This window comes from Labrus bergylta, chromosome 18 (assembly GCF_963930695.1).
Source record: "Labrus bergylta chromosome 18, fLabBer1.1, whole genome shotgun sequence".
Lineage (NCBI taxonomy): Eukaryota > Metazoa > Chordata > Actinopteri > Labriformes > Labridae > Labrus > Labrus bergylta.
In genome coordinates, this window is record NC_089212.1 from 3,376,163 (window position 1) to 3,399,375 (window position 23,213).

Genomic DNA, 23,213 nt, shown 5'->3' on the forward strand with positions numbered 1-23,213 from the left:
CTGAATGTCAACATCTGCCAACACTATAATTAGTAATTTTGTTAGAATCTAAAAGATGATTTGGATTGACTCGTTTTACTGGAAATATTTAAAAACTGTCTATGATTCATCTTATACTCGAGGGCATTTAAACATATTTTTCCATGAAATGCTTTAGCAATTTTTTGGTTCTCCCCCATGACACTAACACGACGAATAAGCTTGTAAGCTTGGTATTTTGGGCTGTTTGTTCTGTCCTAACAGTCAGCCCTGTGGGCTACTGTAAAAGCATATCGATATTCACAACTCCCTCTTGAACTTGCCATCTTAAATGGAAAAACATGGATTTGAAGAATCAAATAATACTCTTCAAGACTCTTTCCTCTGAACAAAAATGTCTGTCACATGGGACATATGGGTCATGAAGGACTTTAATTATTTGTACATGTATTGTTCTTATCATTTTGTGCTCAGGTTTTACAGTAACACAGTGCTTAAAGTCTAATGTTAATGTGTAAGTGTAAATCAATGTGTAGAGTTTATTTAAGGATATTTTCAGATACCGTTTAATTACACAAATTTGCATACTTTGCACAGTCACGGAAATGAACATAGATTCAAGTTTCAGAGCCGTCTCCTCACATTTTTCCAACCCGCGAGTATCATCTAAAATATTCTTACAGAAACTCACTTGGCACCATGGCAAGCTAAGCACTTCTGTGTACTGCCAAATGGGGATGAGAGATATGATTCAGCTGTGGTGAGCAAGATCTGGATCTGTCATCCAATTTCGCCCACCTCCTGCATGTGCAAAGTGACTGAGAACTGATGACTTGCCAAATGACCGGGGACATGGCTTTCACAGCCCGTTCACTCAAAATCAGAATCGTAATATCCTTTGAATATGTAATCATTTCCTTTTTTTTGTAACACCAAGCTTGGGTTCATTTACTCCCTTTGATATCACCATTGCACATTTTAATCAAAGTAACTGGAGGAGCTGTTTTGAGAGTGGCAGGTACCATAAAAAACATTTCCCACACCATTTACTTTTGTCTCTCTTGTGTCTGCCAGAAGGTATCCTTGGTTACCCCCTAATGTTTTGGCAGAGCACTGTTAATTATGTGCAGGTCATGACAAACATTCTCACTGCCAAAAAGTTTGTTTAATATCTAATTTGTCCCCAAGCAAAGGTTAATTACTGGAAAAATAGCTTGAAATGGGATAGGTGCTCACTGTGAAACGGTTACATATTAGAGGACAATGTTTATGCCATGCTTTTTATTTCCATTTAAGATGGTTTTATAATTTGGTTTCAAAGAGATTTCTTATTGTAATTGTAAAATTAAGTTAAAGTTTTCAGTGTACAGTGTTGTGTTTTTACAATTTTAATAAGTGGGGAAAAAAACGGCAATTGAGTTCCGCTTCTCATTCAGGTCTACACTCCCTCCCGCCCACTACGCTCTGCCAATGAAAGGCGTCTGATCCAACCTTCACAACAGGGTCCTAAGACGCTGACTAGACTCTTCTCCTCTGTCGCCCCCCAGTGGTGGAATGAACTTCCAAACTCCATTGGATCTGCAGAGTCCCTCTGCACCTTTAAGAAAAAGCTAAAGACCCAGCTCTTTCATGAATACCTACTAACTTAATGATGATGGTCTCCATATTATTGATGATGATGATGGTAATGACGATGGTTTTTGTTTGATAACAATGACTTATAAGATGGTTTCTATACTGATTAGAGCTCTCAAGAACTGCCCTCAATGTTGTGCTTTGCCTCTGGTCACTTCCTGTCAGCACCTGTGTGTCCAATCAGACTCAAAGTTGATCGTTTGCTCTTACTGACATTGTTCCCTTTTTTCTAGCTCCTTGCTGGTGTTGTTCTTACTCTCTGATGTACATCACTTTGGAAAAAAGCGTCTGCTAAGTGAATTGTAGAATTATATAACCTGCTGGATAAATGATGAACATAAGTAGCTTTAACAGGCTATACAGAAGTGTGTACAAGTTTCTTATTTCTTCTTAAAACATAATGAATTATGTTGAGTTAGATTCATAGTATGACACACAATTTGAATACCTATTATTCCTCTAAAACTGGGCTGTGTTCTATATACCGGTGCAATCAATATACCAGTGTTAAATGCTGAGAAATGTGCCATCAAGACAATAGTTCAGCTGCCACAACCTACCAGTGCACACAAACTAGCACTATGTAAAATGTGCCACCATTTAGTGTGCATTGACTGTGTCATGTACTGCACATCAGTGCTACTTCTATTCCAGATTTCACAGTAAATATGTCATTAAAGAAAGTGAAAGGTTGTGTTGGTGTTTTTTAAATAAAATTGTGTAAAAATCTTTAAGAAATCTGTGTCTGCATCTGTGATCGTCTCCATACAGTAAATACCTGTTAGATTGCCCATACTCAACATGCGATACTTGATATTCAATCTATAGAAATCTGCTTATAGAAATCTGCTTATAGAATATGTAGGTGGTTTCTATTGAGGTCTCTTATGATGATGTGAATATACTGGTGTTATAAAAGGCTCTGAAAAAAAGAAAACAAAAAAAAGGAACAATTCATATTGGAATGACACAATAAGACTCCTCTGAGATATACAAATACACAAACTTTGCGACTCTGGGGTCTAAAGAAACAAAGTGTTTGACATATTTCAGTGCGTTTGATCTTGGAAAACAAAAATAGAAGCTCAATCAAAAGCTTTGTCATGTGCTGAGAGAGATTGTACTTAAAAGATTGGATTTCTTTCTTTTCTAATTTACATACGATTAATTAACCCTAACCCTCATCTGAAAGTATTCCCATCTGGGCTGTTAACCTATAAATAAATGCTTCCAAGGAGCCATATTGATTACAATCACATGATCCTTCATAGATCTGTTACTTGAGCTCTGTTTGTCACATGCCAATTCAACAGAGTTTCAACACAAAAGGCTTTGATGTTAATTAAAGGCAATCTATGAATTCTTAGACCCCAGAGATTGTGTTAAGTGGTTGTGTGAGGATGCTCAGGATGCTGCTGTGTGAAGCTATAAGGCACCATTAGGCGTTGTAGATGCATATCTACATAAAACATTTAAAGTTTGTAAATGTAAGAAGCTGCATGTCATCATTTGTTATCAGGAAAGAGAGTAATTAGTATGTTAATTTCAAGTTAGGAATGAACTTATGTGACATGGCAACATAGTAGACATTACAACCATGCCAAAGGCAAACAAAGGACAAAGAAATAAAGAAAATAACATCTTTACTTGTCTTTGAATGTCTGCCTACATGGAGGACGAGGTTACTATTGTTTCTGAAGGCTTCTGTAAACTATACTTTATTTATGGATTACATCATATGTGCTTGTAATTCTTTCAGCCATTCTTGTGAAAGCAGTTAAGGTTGTTAACAGACCGGCCTCCGTACTGGGAATGGTGAAAAGTTTTGTAATAGGTTGGCTATTCAATACAAACAAAGGCAGCAGATGACTGTAAACAAGGTTGTAAATGGGGCTGCTGATACAATGAATGTTCTCGAGTGCTTAAAAGGGAATTCATTCATTGTAAATAAACAGTTAAATCTTACTCCGGTTATTAATTAAGCAGCACATTTCCAAATCGGCCAGTGGCTGTGAGTGCTTAAACAAGAGTGTGTGATTGGTTAATGAGCCTCTCTGACACTACGACCCTGACCTCATTCATCAAACTCAGCAGAGACTGAGTGGTGTTTCATGTAGCAGCCTCAGGTCACTGCCATGCAAGCCAACTGTGGCCATCTTCACTTTGTACATAAATAAACTCTTCAATTCCCAGCAGTGCACAACTATTTGATTACATGTTTAAAAAAAAAAGTGAGATGCTGGATTTGCACAGTAATGCTTTTGACGTCAATAGATTACATCTAACGTTGTACATCTCTTTGTAGAAGGAGAGTCAAAACTGTGCTGTCAAAAATCCCCATGAAACCCTTTAACTGAGATGATGAATATGTTTATTTTCCTGATTGCGATGAGATTGTGTCTGGCTCGGCTTATTTATGTATCCATTAGACTTTTTATGGCCTCTGCATTCAGGGCAAATTCATTTCCGCTCAAGGGAGTTGAATCTTTTCTGTTGAAGTCGTACAGATGAATAGACGAGTGGGAAGTGATTTTTGACAACAAGCAGGTATGAGAATGTTGATCTGAACACAGAAGTCTGATTTTGTTGTTGGCGACACAAATTAATAAGTAATTGCTTATGTAATTGCTTTTTTCTTTTTGCCCAATATCGGTAGATATTAATCAGTCGTTTGCCCTTTTGAGAAGGAATTCAATTAGTTCTCTCTTTCTGGTTTTAGAGATTAAGGATGAGTTTGAGAATGAGCAAAATTAGAGGGGGCATAAAGAAGAAGCATGAATATAAATATTAAGTTACATGGAGCTGTATATTTCTTAGCTTGTACTGCATTTGAGACTTTCTGATTATAAATTAGAGGAGATCAAAGTAAGGTATGGTACCTTGTGAACTCTTCCTTTACCTTGTATCCGCCAATCAAAACTACAGAGGAGGAATGCTGCCAGGGGTCGAGATAAAATCTCCACAACAGACCCTCTAAGTCAATTTAAAAAAAAAACAATGTCCAATGTCCAAAAATGACCCTTTGTTAATGTTTAGAAACAGTTAAAACATGAATAGCTTCATGGATTTAATTTGGTTCATAGCTGTGGCTGAGTTAACAGCCCAAGCAGAAATTGATGCAGTCATGTCTTTCTTTAGCTTTCCTTGTCTTATTTGATGGACATTTCCCTTAGGTCTTACTATACATACATGATCTCTCCTATCTGCACTCCTGTAAATCAATCCCACACGACGAGCAAACAGTAGAATGCACACACTTCATATGATAGGCAAACTAAGCCTACTGGTCCCATTGTAAATATACCAACACAACCTTATCAACCTATACAACTCTTAGACATATAACAACCAAATAGGGTTAGCATGCTAACCCGCAGAGGAAAAGAGCAGCAAGCTTGGAATCCACCTTGAGGCAAATGCAAACACTTCATCATCTATGAAAGGCTTTGCCAGTACAGTTTTTCTTTTTCATTTATTGTGCAGCTCTCTTGTCGATAGATCTTCCTCTGCTTTTTGAATGCTTTGCAGTGTATAGGCTGTGATTGCAGTTGTTTGAAAAGCATCTCATATTTTTTTATTTATTTAATTCTGGTTTGCGTATAAGCATTTGTAGAACACAACGAATCAGAAAAGCCCCCTCTATGAATCAGTCTGATTGTCCAGACTCCTTAGTCAAGAGATACACTCTATTTAGCCTGACATTTCAGACCTTTAGTAAACATGATGGGTATTTTTTATAAGCCAAGCGTAGCAGATGTTCCTATTATCTGATTATTTTTCCATAATTTCACTCCTGATACATTTAGTGAACTTCTTGGACAAAGTATTAAGTTCAATCCTGAGCAAGAAATGTGTTCTGCAAGATTAATGCAATGATAAAATTGACAACTTTGTGTTTGATTAAGGAGATTGACAAATTGTTTTAAATTTGCTCTTTTCTGTCGTCTAAAAAAAATGTAACTTCATATGGGATCAGATTTTGACAAATTAAAGATAAACTTAGAACTATACCTAGCTACATATTGTTTCTTTAACTAAGGGTATCTGCTCACGCGGATCACAGTCTACCTTCATTTGTAACCAAAGTATGGTGACTGTGTCCTTAGTTGCAGATGAGGGGGCTGCACATTTGTTTGTTGCTTAAAAAAAGGAAATGTAAAATGCAGGCAAAATTATTTAAAAAAAGGTGTATTCTCCGTAATTATATTGAAGATGTATTTAAATATTTAAATTCCTTCAAAGGTGTTTTTAATGTGCCACCAACCCTCATATCTGTGCTTTTTGAAATCCTGTGTATGAATGTTGTTACATATTAAAAACAATTCAAGGCACCCTCAGAAAAATAAAAGCTGTGCAATTGGTTCAGTGTGAACTCGACTGGAGGTTGGAGGGGCTGAGTAATGTGACTCCAGGAGGACACCATATTAAAGCACCTGCACCACTGCTCTACCTTTTATACGCCGCCGCCTTAGCGAATGTGTTTTATTCCACTGCTGTGTCTCATTACACAAGAACAGCGCAACCAGCTGAGTGAGGCAGATGTTCTATTGTAGAGCATTGCGACTCATGGAGTGGCTAGCATCCATCTGAGGGGTTCTGTTGCAGCTGGCAGCCACAGCTGAACCAGGACGATCCATCTTGATGAGAAGAATGGGTCTAGTGTAAGGAATATGGCGGAAATGGAAAATGGTTTTGCTAATCAGAATATGGCAACAGGCTGCCATGCTTCCATTCCCTGAGGGATGGTGACACACTGCATATGGGAGGCAGAGGGGAGCTAAGGTCAGAGAGCTCTGACACAGAGACAACAAATTTAGATTACCAGCTCTTTTTTTTTCAAAAATGAAAGTTGCCTTACCCTGTAGTCCCAGCGGTTGAACGCTGCTGTTGGAAGCATGCAGGTGGGAGGGAGGGGGCAGCTGGTGACAAGTGTCCAGTCACTGTGTGTTGGTTTTTGAGGCAGGCAATAAATGCCAAAGGACAGCAGATGCTGTAGGGAAAGCTGAGATCTATCACAGCAGCCTGAAGCCAAGTTCTACATTACTGTGTTCTGAGACCTGTCCTCTTCCAAACCCTTTTAAAGCATCCTCGAAGATATACAAAATGCAACACAAACAAGCCTTTAAAAGCTTCTTAAAGATGCCAAGCACACTAGGGTCAAATGTCTTGGGCAAACATTTGACATTTGGTCCCCACAAATGTAGAAATACAAGACACAAATCCCTTTTTATACAATCAGTTGTTGCTAGAGAAACATACATTCAGGGAGGATATATATGCACATTAAGTATAATATAGACATTACAAGTTAAAGGGATATTTGTTATTGTATGTTTTAATCAACATTTGGCAGCATTCATGGTACTCACATTTTAATTTGTTTCACTCAACAGTGCCATCACTCATTTGGAGCATTTGTTTTCATCAAGCTTTTACTAACCAGATGTGATCCTTCCTGCTTCAGCCACATCATTCTCCCTTCACTAATCACAATTTTGAAAAAAAAAAAAACTCTATTGCTAACATGCTTTTGGTGAGAGGTGAATGCTGTCATTGTAAAAAAAAAAACAATAGAAATGTAGTCGGCAGTCAGCATGATGTATTGATAGATTTAAAAATGGTGTGATGATCCTTTTCTAACTGACACCAATTACAGTGAGGTCCACTGCAGGCTGTCACAGCCACAGGCTGTCAAAGGCAGGTCCCAGGGTTTCACAGTCGAGGATGGGTTTCATAAACAGTCGGTTGACAGTTTGGTGCTGGCGGGACTTTGAATCATCTCTTACAGGATGACCTGCCACCCCCCAAGAGATTGGAAAGGGGCAAAAAATCATGCTGGAGCTGTCACCACGGAGTGATGTGAATACACTTTGAGAGTCTGACGAGACACTGATGCGCACATGTGCTTCAAGGCTTTCTTCAGTAAATGCTCACACCAAGAGCTAAAATACTTTGCTGCAGCCCTCAGATCCCTTTTCTTAAAACTACAACTTGTTTTCTTGTCAATTTGAAAATGTTATATTTGACTCAGACCTGGCAACTTCAGGCGTCACTCGACTTAATTCTTCATCTAGTTGGCAAACAGCTTGTTGGGTGAGTAATGGTCACAAGTTGGATTTCTGCTAGAATAATATAGGTAATACAAACCTGTACATAAGGAATTAATTCTTGTAAATGTGAAACACGGATGTCACTGATAATCTTGTTTCATACATCAAATGTACAAAACATTATAATTTATTGTGAAAACATCAAACAAATTCTTTACAGGTTACTTTATTTAGTGTTTAAGAAGCTGAGAAGTGAGTTACTAAATATGTGCTTTAGTTACTAAAGTCAAAGTGTATTAGATAGTATGACATTGTTTCTGTGACGTACAGCTGCACATTGAGCTGACAGTCAACTTCCATGACTGATATTAATACAAAGTTGCAGCCACAGATGCGATAGAGTTGTGATTATGATTTACATCAGGGTAGTCATATACATTAGACTATATAAAAGGAAACAACCCTAATACTTGTTTATTTTAATCATAGTGATTCAAAAACTAACTGTAAACTAAAAACTTGAATATAAGTTGCAGCAGAAAGAGGCTGTTTGATTTCAGAGGTCTACCCAAAAAGAAAAAAAAGGTTTAAACTGTCTTCCTGCATGATGATTACAGTTGTGTTCAGCAAAGTCTTTAATGTCCAATTTATGTGCAGCTCTTTTAAAACACCTCTGTTTTTCCTTTTTTTGAGTTTGCAATCCAGCTAGCTCGAGTATGGCAGCTGATCGCTCAGCGTAAGGTGAAAGTTGTGATGTGTAGACCTTCTTCCCTCAAGTTGTGCTGACCACCTCCGCTGGTCACCTGATGACTTTAATTGAGAAGTCATTCAATCAAATCAGTACTTAATAGGGGTGTAACGGTACACAAAAATTTCGGTTCGGTACGGTTCTCAGGTTTGAAGCTTCGGTTCGATACATTTTCGGTACAGTAAAGGGACCTGATGCAACACTTTTTTTTCTTTATTAGGAACATTTAGAATTTCCCTTTTACACATTGGGCTAAGGCAGAATAAAATGAACTTATGCTGCATCCTTCAACCAAAAGAGTTTCCAATAAATAAAAGATATGAATGAAATAAAATATTTTAGAATGAAATGAAGTAATTAATATAGCCTATATGTAAAAATATTTCTTTTAAATTACACTGACACCTTTTAGTTTATTAAGCCAACCGTTTTTTGAATGCCCTTTGAGCACATAATAAACCTAATCACATTTGGGACAGTTTCATCGCAGAACTATTAATATTTCCCTCTGTCGATATAAGAACTTTAACAGCATTTGTTATGGCTTTGGTTATATGCAACTGTCCAAACCGACAGGACTCGAGGAACTAGTAATCTGCACAGTTTATGTTTGAACTTTTTTAAAAGTTACTAACTAAAAGCTGTGTCCCGTACCAGCGGCCGCAGCCTTCCTCCACCCTGAGGTGTGCTTCCGCTTTGCGGTCCGTGTGGGAACACAGATTAAATAACTTCTGTTCCGCGCATACTCAGATCGGTCCAGTCCAGTCCGAGTACCTTTACACCCCTAGTACTTAACAAGCTGTAAATGTGTTGAACAGTACACCACAGTTTTCTCTAAATGAACCATTATGACCTCATGGCCCTGCCAGCCTCATCAGCGCAGGTATTTTTCCCAGCACAGCTTGCCATACACAATGAATGGTAGTGATTTTTCAATTGCGTCATGTTGCATTGTCTACATCTGTAAATTTTGTAATTACTGTACATAGCACAGATTCTTGCACTTTCTGCTTATTGCACTTCTGGTGAGATGCCAAACCTCATTTCGTTACTCTATACTTGTATATGCATAATGACAATAAAGTTGAATCTCATCTCATCTCATAGTGAGAGCTGCACTCAGGGTAATGATTGTGTGTGCCTCAGTATTTTACTCTAGTATATTGGTCGCACCTGTATAGAGGACGCAGCCAACTTTCTGCATGAAAAAATCGGTATCAAAGTCTTACACACTGGATTTTACTCTAAGTATAAGAAAAGCTAAACATGTCTTTTTCCTCTGAAACGATATGCTTGGCTTTCAGTTGTGTTAAAAATGTTAAAAACATGCACAATCTGCTCACGTTATTCTTGGAAAAAAGTGGCTTGGCTCATTGTAGCTCTACTAATGGTGTGACCATTAAATGCTAAACGTTTAGAAAAACACAACACACTTAGTAAAATCGCTAACCGTTTTAATTTTTTTTTTACATTTGGTAAGGTGCGCATGTAACTCCAGAAAGCACAGAGCAACAGCTGTTCAGCGGATGTCAGCGAAGCATCCGTCACAGCAGCACAGTGCGCAGGTAGTGACAATAGACTGTAAATATTACTGTGACTTTTTTCTCCCTCCCTCCCTCCCCTCCTTCTCACAGCTGTTCTTCTGAAGAAGGGTATAGTGCTAAAGTGAACTCACACTCCAGATCGTTATTCATGTAACGTGCCGATAATGGTTTAAATGATCGAAGTTTTAAAAAATCAGAATAGCCTATTGTTTAACATTCAGAATTTTATATTCTGTGAACGTCACCGGAGGAGGTGTCCCTGTGTTTACCTGTTGAAGGAAGTACTTACTTAATACAGCATGACAGCATGATTTCCACAAAAGTGAATCGAAACTAATTCTGTAAGACCTGTGGCAGATTAAAAATGTTTTTCTAATGGTCACTGAAGGTTCTACCCATCTGGGTCCTGGAGTGGCCCATAAACAGGCCAATCAAGAGACACAAGCTTTGTGATGATGCCAGTGCTGATGGTAGCAGGCAGGCAAGACAGAGACGTTCATAGGAGCTGATAGAAAGCTGATGCCAGGTGTCATAGTTTATTGGGAGCAAAGAGTCTTTGGAGGACAGATGTGCCTAAGCCTGTCCATCTGTCTGAGCAGGGCTGACAATGTATGACTCACCTGCTGACGCTGGCACAGAGTCGTTGGGAAAGCTCAGGTCGTCCTCGGCTACCCAGGAGAAGCTCCAGTACCCTCTAGGAATGCCAGCAGCAGTCCTACTACCGGCCAAAGGTTCACCTGGGAAAAAAACAAACAAATCCACAGCTTACTTTCAGAGCATGAAGCAGAGACATTGGGTAGGAAAACCAAAGTTATGTGACAGTCTATAGCCATGATTGGAATCTCTGCAGTTATTATGCATTGTATTTTTACGGAATTTCTTTTTAAAATCATAATACAATTCAGTTATAAGTGAAATGTAGACGATTTTGGTACTGGTAAATGGTAGCTGTATAATTTGAGCAGTGACTCAATGAACTTCAGTAATGATTTAAAAAAAGTCCAAGGGCCCACATGAATTGGCTATTGGATATCAATAGACTGCATAATTACCTCAGGACAGGTTTGTCTGATTTTGTTTGACTCTGTCCTCACCTTCTAAACTCAGACTAATTATCACACGATCGAAGAGAAGTCCCTTACTGTAAAGTAGATGCAACAACTTTCTCTTACTTTTGCACCCACACTACCATCAAACTCACACCCACAAACACACACAGTGTCCCTCTCACTTTGTCCCTAGTCCCCTGGATAATTAGTCTACAGTCTCCTGCGTAAATCCTGCAGTCATTTTAAATGAGCCTTAAAAAGTGATTAATCGTAAACCATGACTTTCACGGCGCTGAACTGAGCACATTTCGGTTTTGGCCAAAGAAGACGCACACTGTTCTCCAATACATCCAGTGGCAATATGTCAATTCTATAGTATTAATGCTTGAACCCACTGAGTAGTTTTCATGCTGATGGTAAGCGATCAGATGAGAAGGGTAAGAACGTTTCCCTCTTTGAGAATAAACTTATTTAATCTTAATAAGGGTGGCTAGACAACATGAAAACACATCTCAACAATGGTAACTTGATAGGCTAATAAAAAAGTGGAATGGTTCCAATTTAGAAGAAAGTTTAAGCAAAATGTCAGTGTGTTTCTCTAGGCTGTGATTTCATTTCCAATTAAAAATTAGTGGATAATGAAACATCATTATGTCTGAGCAGATACACATATTGGTTTGTAAGGATGGAACTAAAAGAAATGTGAACAAAATTGAGTTTTTATCACAAAGTCAAGTCATCCATCCATCAATATTCTGCATGTGAGGTTCGAAAATCAGCTTCTCACACCCACCCCGATCTCAGTTGGCTCGGCAAGAAATGAGCATCAATAAATGGAAGACCTACATGGTAGAACTGAAGCGTTTGAAATCTAATTTAAATTATTTGAACTAATGAACAGCCAATTATTCTGCTTTAAAACTAGCTCTTTATGTTATGACTGCACGTCTTAAGATCAAATAAAAATCCTTGCATTAAAAACGATGATAGCCCTTATTAGGAGTTGGTGTCTGAGTGAAGGAAAGGGCCAAGACATGGGTGAGCCTCTCGTTTTTAAAAAGCATGCTTATAACGCTACCACTCAGTGCTAGGTGACAGAAATGACTGTGGCCAGTACAGAGTTTGTGGTTTAGGGTCAACAGCTGTTGCTACAAGGGAAACTGGCTGGCTGGTTGGCTACTATATGAGCTGGCAGACTGCAGCTAGAACTGACTAGCTGATTGGCTGCCTGGTAGCCAGAGCTGATAATAGAGTTTTTAGACTAATTGATATGCCACTGGTGCTGGCTGGATAATTGAGTATCATAGTGTGTCACTTCTTGCTGTTTGTAGGGTAGGTTGACAATATCCTGGCATTAGATCATTTTGCCCTGTGCTCATGTCAAGAATGCATGAGGCAGACACATCACACAAAGGCTGCTTTGGATGAGCTCTTTCCAACTTTTTCACTTGCAAACCTTAAGTATAGTTGTTTGTTAGAACATATTTTCATGGATTCATTCATCATGATAATTTTGTGGATATATCTTTGAATTGTGTCAACCATCCAGGAGTAATTCTTCTTTCAGGTAAAACAGGGGTTAGAGACCTCATAGCAGCAGAGTTATGTTTGGATTTGAGCCAAGTGTCTGATGTGAGCTAAAAAGGAAATGTGACTCTGAGACTGAAGAAATGTATATGTCTGATATTTACGAGTCAAGGTGATGTCTTCTTTCTAGCCTTTTAGAGATGAACCGAAGCAGTTGGGAATTTGTGGGCTGTACCTTCTAGCAGAATATAAGCAACACTGTGAAGATGAAGACTTTGCCACTTTTTCCATGATGGCCACTTTGACAATGATTGTCAATGATTGTGATATCTTGGTCTGCACTTTGTCAGCCATGTGTGTTGTGTTTCTGTGCTGTCTGACCATGGCTGAATAAATCTAAGATGATCCACAGTCTGTTTCACGATTTCATCTTTGAACATTTACTACAGAAATAACCCCCACCTAACAGTGTTGTTAGGTGACTGTGGTAAAAGGGAAGCTGGGTTAATTAGCAGTCTAAAATCTAAACAAAGGAAGAAAATGTTATACTGTTGATGCAAGTTGCCAAAATGAGTCTCTATAGCAGGGTGCATTATCACAGTTCAAGTTACAGTAGGCTGCACACTGAACAAGGAAGTTCAAGTTTCTGCAGTTCTATTTTGCAGTAAGTTATCTTATGATCATGTATCAAGTCACACATACTTGTATCATTTTTTCGTTTGAATAAAAGTAATTTAAGAAAACCGATGTATTCAAAATGATCACATGCATCATTAAATTTAACTAAGTACTGGTACTCAACTTCAATTGCAAAACGTCTTCATAATGGTGGGGTGTGCAGGGGGCTGGGTTTTCCCTTTTTCCCTATGTTTTACTGTTAATATCTGTTAGGAAATGAACAGTACTAATCAAACAATGTATTTTTTTAATAGAAATTGTAGTCAACTATCGTAATTGGGTGTGAACTAATCAAGAAGTTTTAAATTACATTCTGTTAAGATACACAACTTCTGGAAGCCAACTATTTGAGCAATAGTTCAAGTTTTTTTTTTTAGACAGTTAAATTGTTTATTAGTTTACACATTTTCTTGTCTCAGCCTCACTAAAATTAGCCTGCACTTCTTGACTGTAATCCATCACTGTTTGCTAAGATCAGACATCTGTAAAGAGCTCAGAGTAAAAACATCTTAGCAGAAAAAAAGAGAACCAGTTCAGGTTGTTCAAGTGTAAGAGCAGGATGTAAACTGTGTCCCCTGGTGGAAGTATTTTCGACATGGACACACCGAGTAAGAGACACCATGCAGACCCAGAACATGCTGGAGGGATAACATAGCCTACTATACTCGAGCTGGCCTGGAAAAACCTTGCTTAGCAAAATGCCATCTAAACATAAACACAATGAGAATCTAATTTAGCAAATTAACTGGATTTTAACATCTTACATTTGACAGCAGTCTTTTATTGTCAATTGGCATACACATGCGCTTGGAGTGAATCTGAGTAAGTGGTACCCATCCCTAGTTAACTGTAATTCTTTTCAACCCTGTCATCTACATGAGTAAAGCCAAAACAAACACATGCACTCAGTAAGTCAGTTCATCACCATTGAGGAGAGTTTACTCAGCTCACTGAACAGTCCTACCCACATTTAGAAATCCTTCAAATTCTTAGTAGATTAATCAATGACCCTTGATTGAACCTGTCAATCTTATGGTCATAAATTCAGATTGAAGTCGATAGCTCCAAAGGCATTCACAATCTAAAAAAAAAAATGGGGCAAGAACAAGAGAAAGACACAGAACAGCTGAGAAAGCAGGAGTTGAACAAACACTTGTCAGGGGACAGTCCTGTTTGTGATGTATGTGGTGCTTGAGGGCATTGTTGTATGACAGTGCAATGATCCAGAAATGAAGCCAAACTATCCATGAAAGGGAGAGGGGAAGGTAAGTGTACAGAGGTGGATCAGTAGGTCCACACAAGACCTGACAAAAGGTTGGATTCACTGATTTCACATGGATTGTGAAAAAGTTCTCTTCAAGGTTATGTAGCTATTTCTATAATGTTGGTTATAGAAGCTTGGCTTGCATATACAAGACTTACTTGGGGGTAGAAATCGAGCTTAACAAAGGTGCTTGGTAATGTAACAAAACAACTGGAGTATGAAGAGGCTCCAGCTAATTAAAAAGGGAAATGAGTAACAATGCGTTTTCGCAGTTGGATTTTCATACTCCTTGGCCTCTTGCATCACAATTGTCCTCCTCTATTTGCCCCTTAATTAAAGATTTACTTTGGGATACATACATTACTGCCTAAATGAATTGATTACCTGTCCAAGGCCGGTGATGCGCCATTAAATGCTTGTCTAAAGACTGCCAGCACCACATCAAAATGCTGAGGCCTTGAAACGGCTGTGCTTTCTCTTCAACAAAAGCCTGCATTGATTTCCGACAGAGGAGCCCTCGTGTCCACTGAGCACTCCGACTCTCATTCAGACCTTTGCAAAATTCCTTGCACGTTGCTCAACTCCAATAACACACAAGTGTTCACAGTTATTTGCTCAACACACTTTTCTCCTGAACTTACAAGAAACCTCGACAGAGTTAAGGCAGTGACCACTTCTTTAATTAACAAGCCTTTACATTGACTTTAAATTATTCATAAACGTGTCATCTACATAAATATAGATGTCTTAAGTCTTATTTTAACGACTAGCATCTAAGGCTAAACAGGGTTAAAGAGAGGAGGCAGACTGGAAGGGTTCATGATAATATACCACCTATTGTGCTTGTTGCTAGCTTCAGGTGGGGGATAAGTTGTATGGCTTTCTGTGTTTGTCACAAGACGCTGGCACCATTTATTTATTTATTTGTTTTTGCCAATAAATCCTGCCCTGTAAACAAGCAGGGATTTTTAACTTGACTGTAGGATGCAACTTATTAACCCTGTAAATCTGACTGAAAGCCTCTGATGATACGACAACTCCCCTGCTTACTTCACCTCTTGGGTAAACTTGAATTGGATGTTACAAGTAAAACAACAGTAATTGATTACAAATGAAATGAGTAGAGATATGAACACTAATGGGCTCTTTGCTTTAGTAATATCACCTTTAAAGATGACATTGTGTCAAACAGCAACATAAACAGCAGTTTAACCTTTTTATTGTGCTGATATAGATCAAAAGAGGTCATGGATAGTGACACCTTTATTCACCCATTTCTGTAATCCATTATTAGTAAAACACGCAGCTTATCAGTAAATGAGCTAATGCTACATAAGCCAACATTGCATTGCTGAGAGGCTGTGTCAAAGCATGATGAAATAGCAGCCATGCCAAACACTAAGGCCAGAAAGACCATCACAGCAACATCGTTAGACAGCACTTAAGAAGCTCCCCTAAGTAACGTATGCTCATTTGAAATGTGTACCCAGGATTCAGAGCAAGATCAAGCACTTTTTTTGTCTCCCAAGGCAAACACTGAATGATTATATCAAAGAAATGGATCTCAAGGCTTCATTCCAGAAACATTATCCAGGAGAAGAAAGGGCTGCGCTGTGACAATGAAGACGTCAACTATAGGCTTCACTGATGCTCGTTAGAGAGAATGATTTTGCCATTGTGCATTGATGCGATGATTTTCTTTGCGGCTTGGCTGATGCATAAGTGTGCTCTTAACACCTCCTAAGACAGCAGAAAGCCCACTATTCACAAATAATGCACACAAACGACTCATTTGGAGATATAGACGGATATCAAAAGTTGCAGAAGAAGTTTTCTTTTTAGCCTCATTCTCTAGTTTGTGGCAATATGGTGTTTAATGAAAGAAGTGACCAATATGTTTTTAGTCATTTCTTTGTCATTTACAGTTGTTTTTTTAGAGGGAAAAGCATTGTAAGATACATAAATCTAGTTTGGTGTTAAAAATATTTAGTTTTTTGGCCGTTAGCCGTAAATGACCGTTCAATGAATCATGTAATCTGTCCCCCATTTTTTACATTATATCAAAAATGGTCCGCTTTGAGCTACCCTATTTTTATTCATGATTCTGACAGAAGTTTCTGCAGGTAAATACTTTTTTAAATATTACTTTTGGGGATTTTGTGCCATTATTGGTCAGACAAGGACAGTAGATAGAGTTTGAAATGGAGAAAGAGAGTGGGGAATGACATGCAGGAAAGGAGCCACAGGTAAGATTTGAACCAGAGAGAGGATCTATGTAAAGTTACTTTGAGAGATAAAGAAGGACAGGATAATGGCTTAGTTTTAAAAACAACAGAAAGTTTGTAAAGAGTTTAGCCACTCATTTAACTGCTTATAGACACAGTTCACAGTTGCAATTACAGCAGCTGTGACTCACCGCTCATGGAGGCAATTAAGGTACTTCAGCTCCTTCTAGAAGTCGAGATTGAAAGTCAATCAAATCCTAACACAGACACAAAGTATATTAAAACTGAATAAAATGTTTCTATATTCAACTGTTGTCATAGTAATTAACTTCCAAATCCACACAAGGCCAACAGGCCTTACGAAGTGAAAAGATAAGACGAGCAAGACTTTTTATTTCATTTTTTAGTTTTGGATTGAAGTCAAAATGCCAAGCGCAAACTTGAAATATGAAATAATGTACCTCTTATTTATAAAAAAAAAACTTCCTGTAACAATACTGAACATCTAACTGTACTTCCAACATTTGAACATTATTTTCTCTCACCATCATCTTGTGAAAAAGGAAAATATATTAATTTTGCCTGGCCCTATGACTCGTATTATAAAATAACACTATTCAATGATAACTATTTGCCATGGCTGACAACAGTATGAAACAGATTCTGCATCCCTGCCACACCAACCTCTTCATAGAGCACTTTTCTATCTAGCCTTTGGAGGACTGTTTGTAAACAGTGTGTTTTGCTGAATGTGTCTGTTTACTGCATCGCAAGTCTTTGGTGTTATGACCCAGCCCAGTGCTGCAAAACATCAACCTTTTCAAACAAATTCTGCATACATGAATTTGTATTTCAGTAATAGAATGAAACTTTAACTCCATTAGTTATAGTGGACTATGCTGGTACAAAAAAAAATGTTCGCCAACAAAGTAGAAATCAGATTGACTTGTTGCACTCATTCTTTGTCCACTCTGATAGCTGCTAGGTCCACATACAGATAAAACATCTAACTGGTGAACTGCCAAAAGGGAAACACCGATGGAAATGTGCCAACAGATCCTGCTGTTGAAACTGTATAACATGAGTTACAGAGCCCAGCATTTCTTCCTTGACTTCAAAGTGTTTGACCATGACGTTCATGTGTTTGTTTTGTTACATCATCAAAGCATCCACATCACCACCATCAAGCATGATCAGGATTGGCTTTACTCAAGGGCTGAGGCTGGGATTAGTTTGTAGATCCTGTATTTCCCAGGAGACAGCTGACATATATTGTTTGAGTATAATGACCTAAGTAGTTTGATATTTCATGCACATATGAATCATTCATCAAAGAGTAGGTTTCAAAGCCCACTCAGTGCACAGAGGTGAACATTATAAAGGTGAAATTATTGTAGTTTCCCAAGGATTGCATTGACTGTAGCATTACCCAAAGGGGCTCGGGATCAGAAACACTTAAGCTATAAGACAGAAAAGAACAATACAAAGTTAAGATTACATGTATTTACTTCTAGCTATAGTGTTTCTGTGCTGGTGCTGAGGCAAAGTAAGAGGACTGCAGAAAAATGTACTACTGTTCTGCTTTTGGCACTAACATAGCCAGTCTGGTGCACTCCTCATTCCTTACTACTAGGAGTGCTTTGTTTATCTCCAAACAACACAGATAAAGTATGCAGACACACAAAGAATTATGCAAAATGTATGAAGACCAAGCTTTCTGTCCTGGTCTGACTTCAGTGGAAAGGAATGATCAAAATGATCAACGCTGAGACTGAAACATTGCAGTCCCTGTTGTTTCCTTTGTCTAAAACGCAGTCAGATACTCTGTTTCACACTTGTGCAGTATTGTTACAATCTCTTGCATTTGATCAAGGGCCTTGAAGATCAGGAAGAGGTCATATTTAAATGATTCTTTGATTTCCAACATCCCCCAGCTTTCTGCTATGTAACCAGGCAACAACACGCCAAGGTCGCAAACACAGCCTCTAACATTTTTCATGTTGTCATTCTGATGTTCTCATGTAACTGAATTTACAATGTTGCATGGTTAATATGACAGCAGCTCTGTGACTCAATGAGAAGAAGGTGTTGGTGCTACGCTCTTTTTGGTTCGATTAACACAGTGGCTTAATAATAAGTACATTGCTGCATGTGCACCTCTCATCTTAGTTTTGTCAGCAACACTTTAGAGAATGACAAATCAACCTTTCAATCTCTCTTTGTCTTTTCCTTTGGGCCCACAGTAAATCATTTCAAAGCATCAACCTTTCAAACTTTTTCCTCCATCATAAAACAAAGCACCCCACCAGCTAAAGAGTGGCAGCTACATGTCTCTAACATGACAGCTTGCAACAGAGGGATTAGAGGGATTTGTTCGTTGATATTTAACACTTTAGTTAAACATCACCAGCATTGAAGCCAGTTCAGGTAGTCAACATATCATCATCATATATCAGATGATTAAGCTTTTGTATTGTTCAGCTTTTTAGTGGATATCTGGTAGGGATGTTATGGCACACTCAACTTGAAAACAATAGTGTTGTGTTGCTGGCCTTCTGCTACCACTACGGTTACCTGCAAAGTAGTTATGTGGAGACAGTACTGGTGACACATTGACAAGGAAGCGAGAGAGATGAGAGATAAGAGAGGCTATCATCTTGATCATCGACAGTGGGCAGCAATCTTATAAAACATGGAAAACCCTAAAATAGTCAGGAAATATACTATGGCGGTCAACTGCAATATATTCCTCTGCTGCCCCCTGTTAGTTCACCTATTTTCGTTTTATTTTTGGGCTTTTTGTGCCTTTAATTGAGAGATAGGACAGTGGATAGAGTGAGAAATCAGGGAGAGAGAGAGAGAGAGAGAGAGTGGAATTACATGTGGGAAAGGAGCCACAGGCTGGACCCGAACCCGGGCCGCCCGCCCGGAAGACCACAGCCCCCATACATGGGGCGTGCACACCAACCACTGCGCCACCAGCGCCCCATAGTTCACCTATTTTCAACTACAGTTAGAGGACCTTAAGCATAAGAAGTCAAATGCAGATAGCGTCCTTTGTTGTTTAAGAAGTTGAATGGTAATTACTTTTTTCATTCTACAAATTGTAATCCTCCCTTATTTTTACAAACTGACTTTTTTTATTCAATTGGAATTCTTTTGGTTTAACAAAAGACTTTCATAATATATGTTGCTTAAGAAGAGTAAGTTACTTAAAGGCTTAATATGTGATTTTTCACACTTAAATGTAATATAAATCAAGTATCTCCTCTGAAAATAACTCTGTGAGTCATGACTGTCTACAATGGGTGTAACACCCGAGTCCCACTGTCTGTGATGTTTTCAGAGTTCTATCTTCACTTTGTTTACATCGCCAGGACTGCCGGCTGACTCCTCCCCTCGTGTATAAAAGTTGTTTAATTGAGGGACTAGAGAAAAGAAGAATAACATACTGTACTCACTGCTTAACTGTGTTTCTAGATCACACTCATTTCAGGTAAATTTACATGCAGTGTGAAGATACCAGCATAATAAAGATCGCTAGCATTAGCACGCTAACACAACAATGCAGCGCAAGTTGTTTTGGTTTCATGCTGGTGCTCAAGGGTGAGATCTGCTGGATCAAAAAAGCGCATATAAAGCCTTTAACTACTTATTTTAATCCTATCCATATAATATTTCCCAAACTAATTTATTTTAGAAATGAAGTGCCTGGCAAGACATATTTCAGTATCATAAGACTGGCCTGCCAAGGGACTGCAGATGTAAACTAGCTCTAAGCTAAGTCTGCTACAAGGCATCAAATGGCAACATTTATGTTTCATATTGTATATGGTTTCTTTACAAATAAAATACATTTAATTGAATTTAATGCTGGAGGTGTTTCACTGACTGAAAAGTTTTAAAACAATCTATCACACTAGACTTCTTTTACGACGGATGAATTCTAAGCAGTCATTCTATCTAAATGGGTAGAGCTCTGAAACTCACTAGAGGAGGTTTTAAAACAGAAATGTTTGTTCAGATAGAACTTATAACTCTGCTTTATTAGAAAACTGTCAATCATGGACTTAGAAAGCAGCCTTTGCAGTTCGGAAATAAGAGAGCTATTCTGGTATTTGTGTTAAGAGAGCTAATGTGCCAAACTTTAAATTCCATCTCTGCATCTCCATTCTTGTCTTATATTATCCCGCTAATTCAGCAGAGATGATTACATTCTTTGAGAATATTGCCAATGTGTCAGAAAAAAATGCAATACAGACAAATTGCAAAATCTGAAACACATTGAAAAACACATTTTTTGGACAGTTATGACTATTTGATGTCTTTGCAGCAAAACAACAAGCATAAAAACTGAGAGACAAATCCCCTCTGTTCACTAGCCTGACACTGACAGCTCCTCTGAACTGAAAATCAAACACTGTCACACAGCACCAGAGTGGAAGAGATGGTATTCCGATCCAAGTGTCAATATTACTAAAATAATCAGTAAACAAAAACCCTAATGCAAACGCTTACGTGTCCAAAGCCTTAACAAAAGTCCTGAGGCCAGATCCACTAAAGGATTGCTCAGCTTCTGTGGGCAGTAAAGCTGCAAGTGAAATAGCATAGAATCCACCAAGCATAGGTGAAATGCACGTAAACTGCACTGCCAAGCAGACAGCGACCAGGTTGTGTCTATCTCATTTGCATTATCAATAATTTGGTACTGAGGGTCCACACCATGCATAGACAGTTTATTTAATTTACAATATGGTCCATACTAACACTCGTTTATGACATTTGGACATTGTGTGTTAGCTGTTTTAGCTGCACTTCTCTTCGGCAATGTTTACAGAGAACTTTACTCTGTTTTTTATCGTAATGTAAAGAGCCAAAATGTCTCTAAACTCTGGAAGCTGAGCGGCCTTTCTTGTCATCTTGTTGACGGTGTTTTCTCCTGCTTTGAGCCGGTAGGTTTGACGTTTCCTTCAGTGCCGCAATCGCTAATTTTGGCTGTGTTTTCATTCCGCTCTAAACGTCTGTAAGCCCGCCTACCCATATCCCTGCGATGATTGGCTGTTCATCGTCCTTTTCTTCTTCTTTTTAATATCAGGTGGCAACTAGCGTTGAAGGCACATTAGCACCCCCCGTTTACCAGTGGTTGGATGGTGTAATTACAGGTTAAATTCTATCAAACTTTTATCGAACATTTTTAATTGAATTATTAAATTATATCGCGATAATTATCGTTATCGTTTTATCGCCCAGGCCTACATAAAGCCCATAATTGTATCTTGTCTTGTTGTCTTGTTGGACATTGCTCAACAGCACAGTCTTATGAAAGTTTATATATCCATAAGTTGTAGGCTAAACTTAAATAATAGGCAACTTAAACAGTTTACAAATTATTACCACCTTCAGTGTTTCCCCTACCATTATATTAGGGGGTGGCCCGCCCGCCCTGAAGGTCAAGCAATTTTTTTTTTTTGGCTTTTTGTGCCTTTATTGTAGAGATATGATAGTGGATAGAGTCGTAAATCAGGGAAATAAGTCATTCAAGGATACCTTTCTGATAGAAAAGGACAGCTGTCATTAAAAGTAATGCATGAACACCAAGATTCCTTCAAGTGTTTGTGTCGTCGTGTCGCAGTGTCGGCATGTCGGCTTGTCTCCACCCCCCCAACGCTGTAAAACTAGGGGAAACACTGACCTTCATCAGACTTTCCTTATTAAAACACAAGTACCCCAATTTTGCAGTAGGGATGTTGTAGGCAACTAATTCAAACTCCATTAAACACTAAATTAATTTCAGACTAGATGATTAGTCTTAAAGTGAGAAAACACTCAGGAAATGGTCAATATTAAGCACAAACTTTAAAACATGGCTTAACATGAGATCACAATGCATGCAGGTAAACAATAACAATTTGGTTTGCCGAGTGTGGCTAATGTTAGCAGGGCTAGCACCACCAGACTTCAGACCTCCATGCAAATGGACGTCCACATGCCTGTGACGACACATTGCTATAATTGAGTGGTTATATAGTTTAACTGGCACAGCCTACATCAAACATAATCTCCATTTTCTAGATCAAAATACTGGTATACCACTCCGCATGACAGGATGCCATCTGTCCACAGTGCTTGTTAACATCTGGGTAGTAGAGCAGTGGCTGTATGGCAGTAGTCATTAACCAGAGCTACATCCACAGAGCTCTACTTTGTACTTACTTCAGTTAGTGCATCGAGTTAAATTCCAAAACTGCATTTCTGAGACATACTGCTTTCACCATTAGACTGCATTACCTCAGTCATGTTGCATCCTTTTTGACAGGGCTACACTTACATGATCAACATGATTTACTGCCAAGTCTCCAAGCCCTCCTCCACCCCCATAATCATTTGAGGTAATGTAATGCGGCAGGATTAAAACATAAAAAGGAACTCTAAAAATGTGGCTCTCTCTCTCTTGACCTGCCATTTTATTTTCTCTCTTGTTGAGAACAGATTCTGCTTGTTTGCCCTCTCTCTT

The 23,213-nt window shown here is 38.5% G+C and overlaps 1 protein-coding gene across 2 annotated transcripts in view; it reads right to left on the reverse strand.

The window, feature by feature from the left end:
* alk (ALK receptor tyrosine kinase) overlaps window positions 1-23,213 on the reverse strand; it is a 384,869-nt gene that overhangs the window by 213,485 nt on the left and 148,171 nt on the right. For both annotated transcript variants that reach the window (XM_020643122.3, XM_065966045.1), the window contains exon 2: window positions 10,577-10,693. In XM_020643122.3, the coding sequence (XP_020498778.2) occupies window positions 10,577-10,693 (117 nt within the window). The remainder of the gene's footprint in view (window positions 1-10,576; window positions 10,694-23,213) is intronic.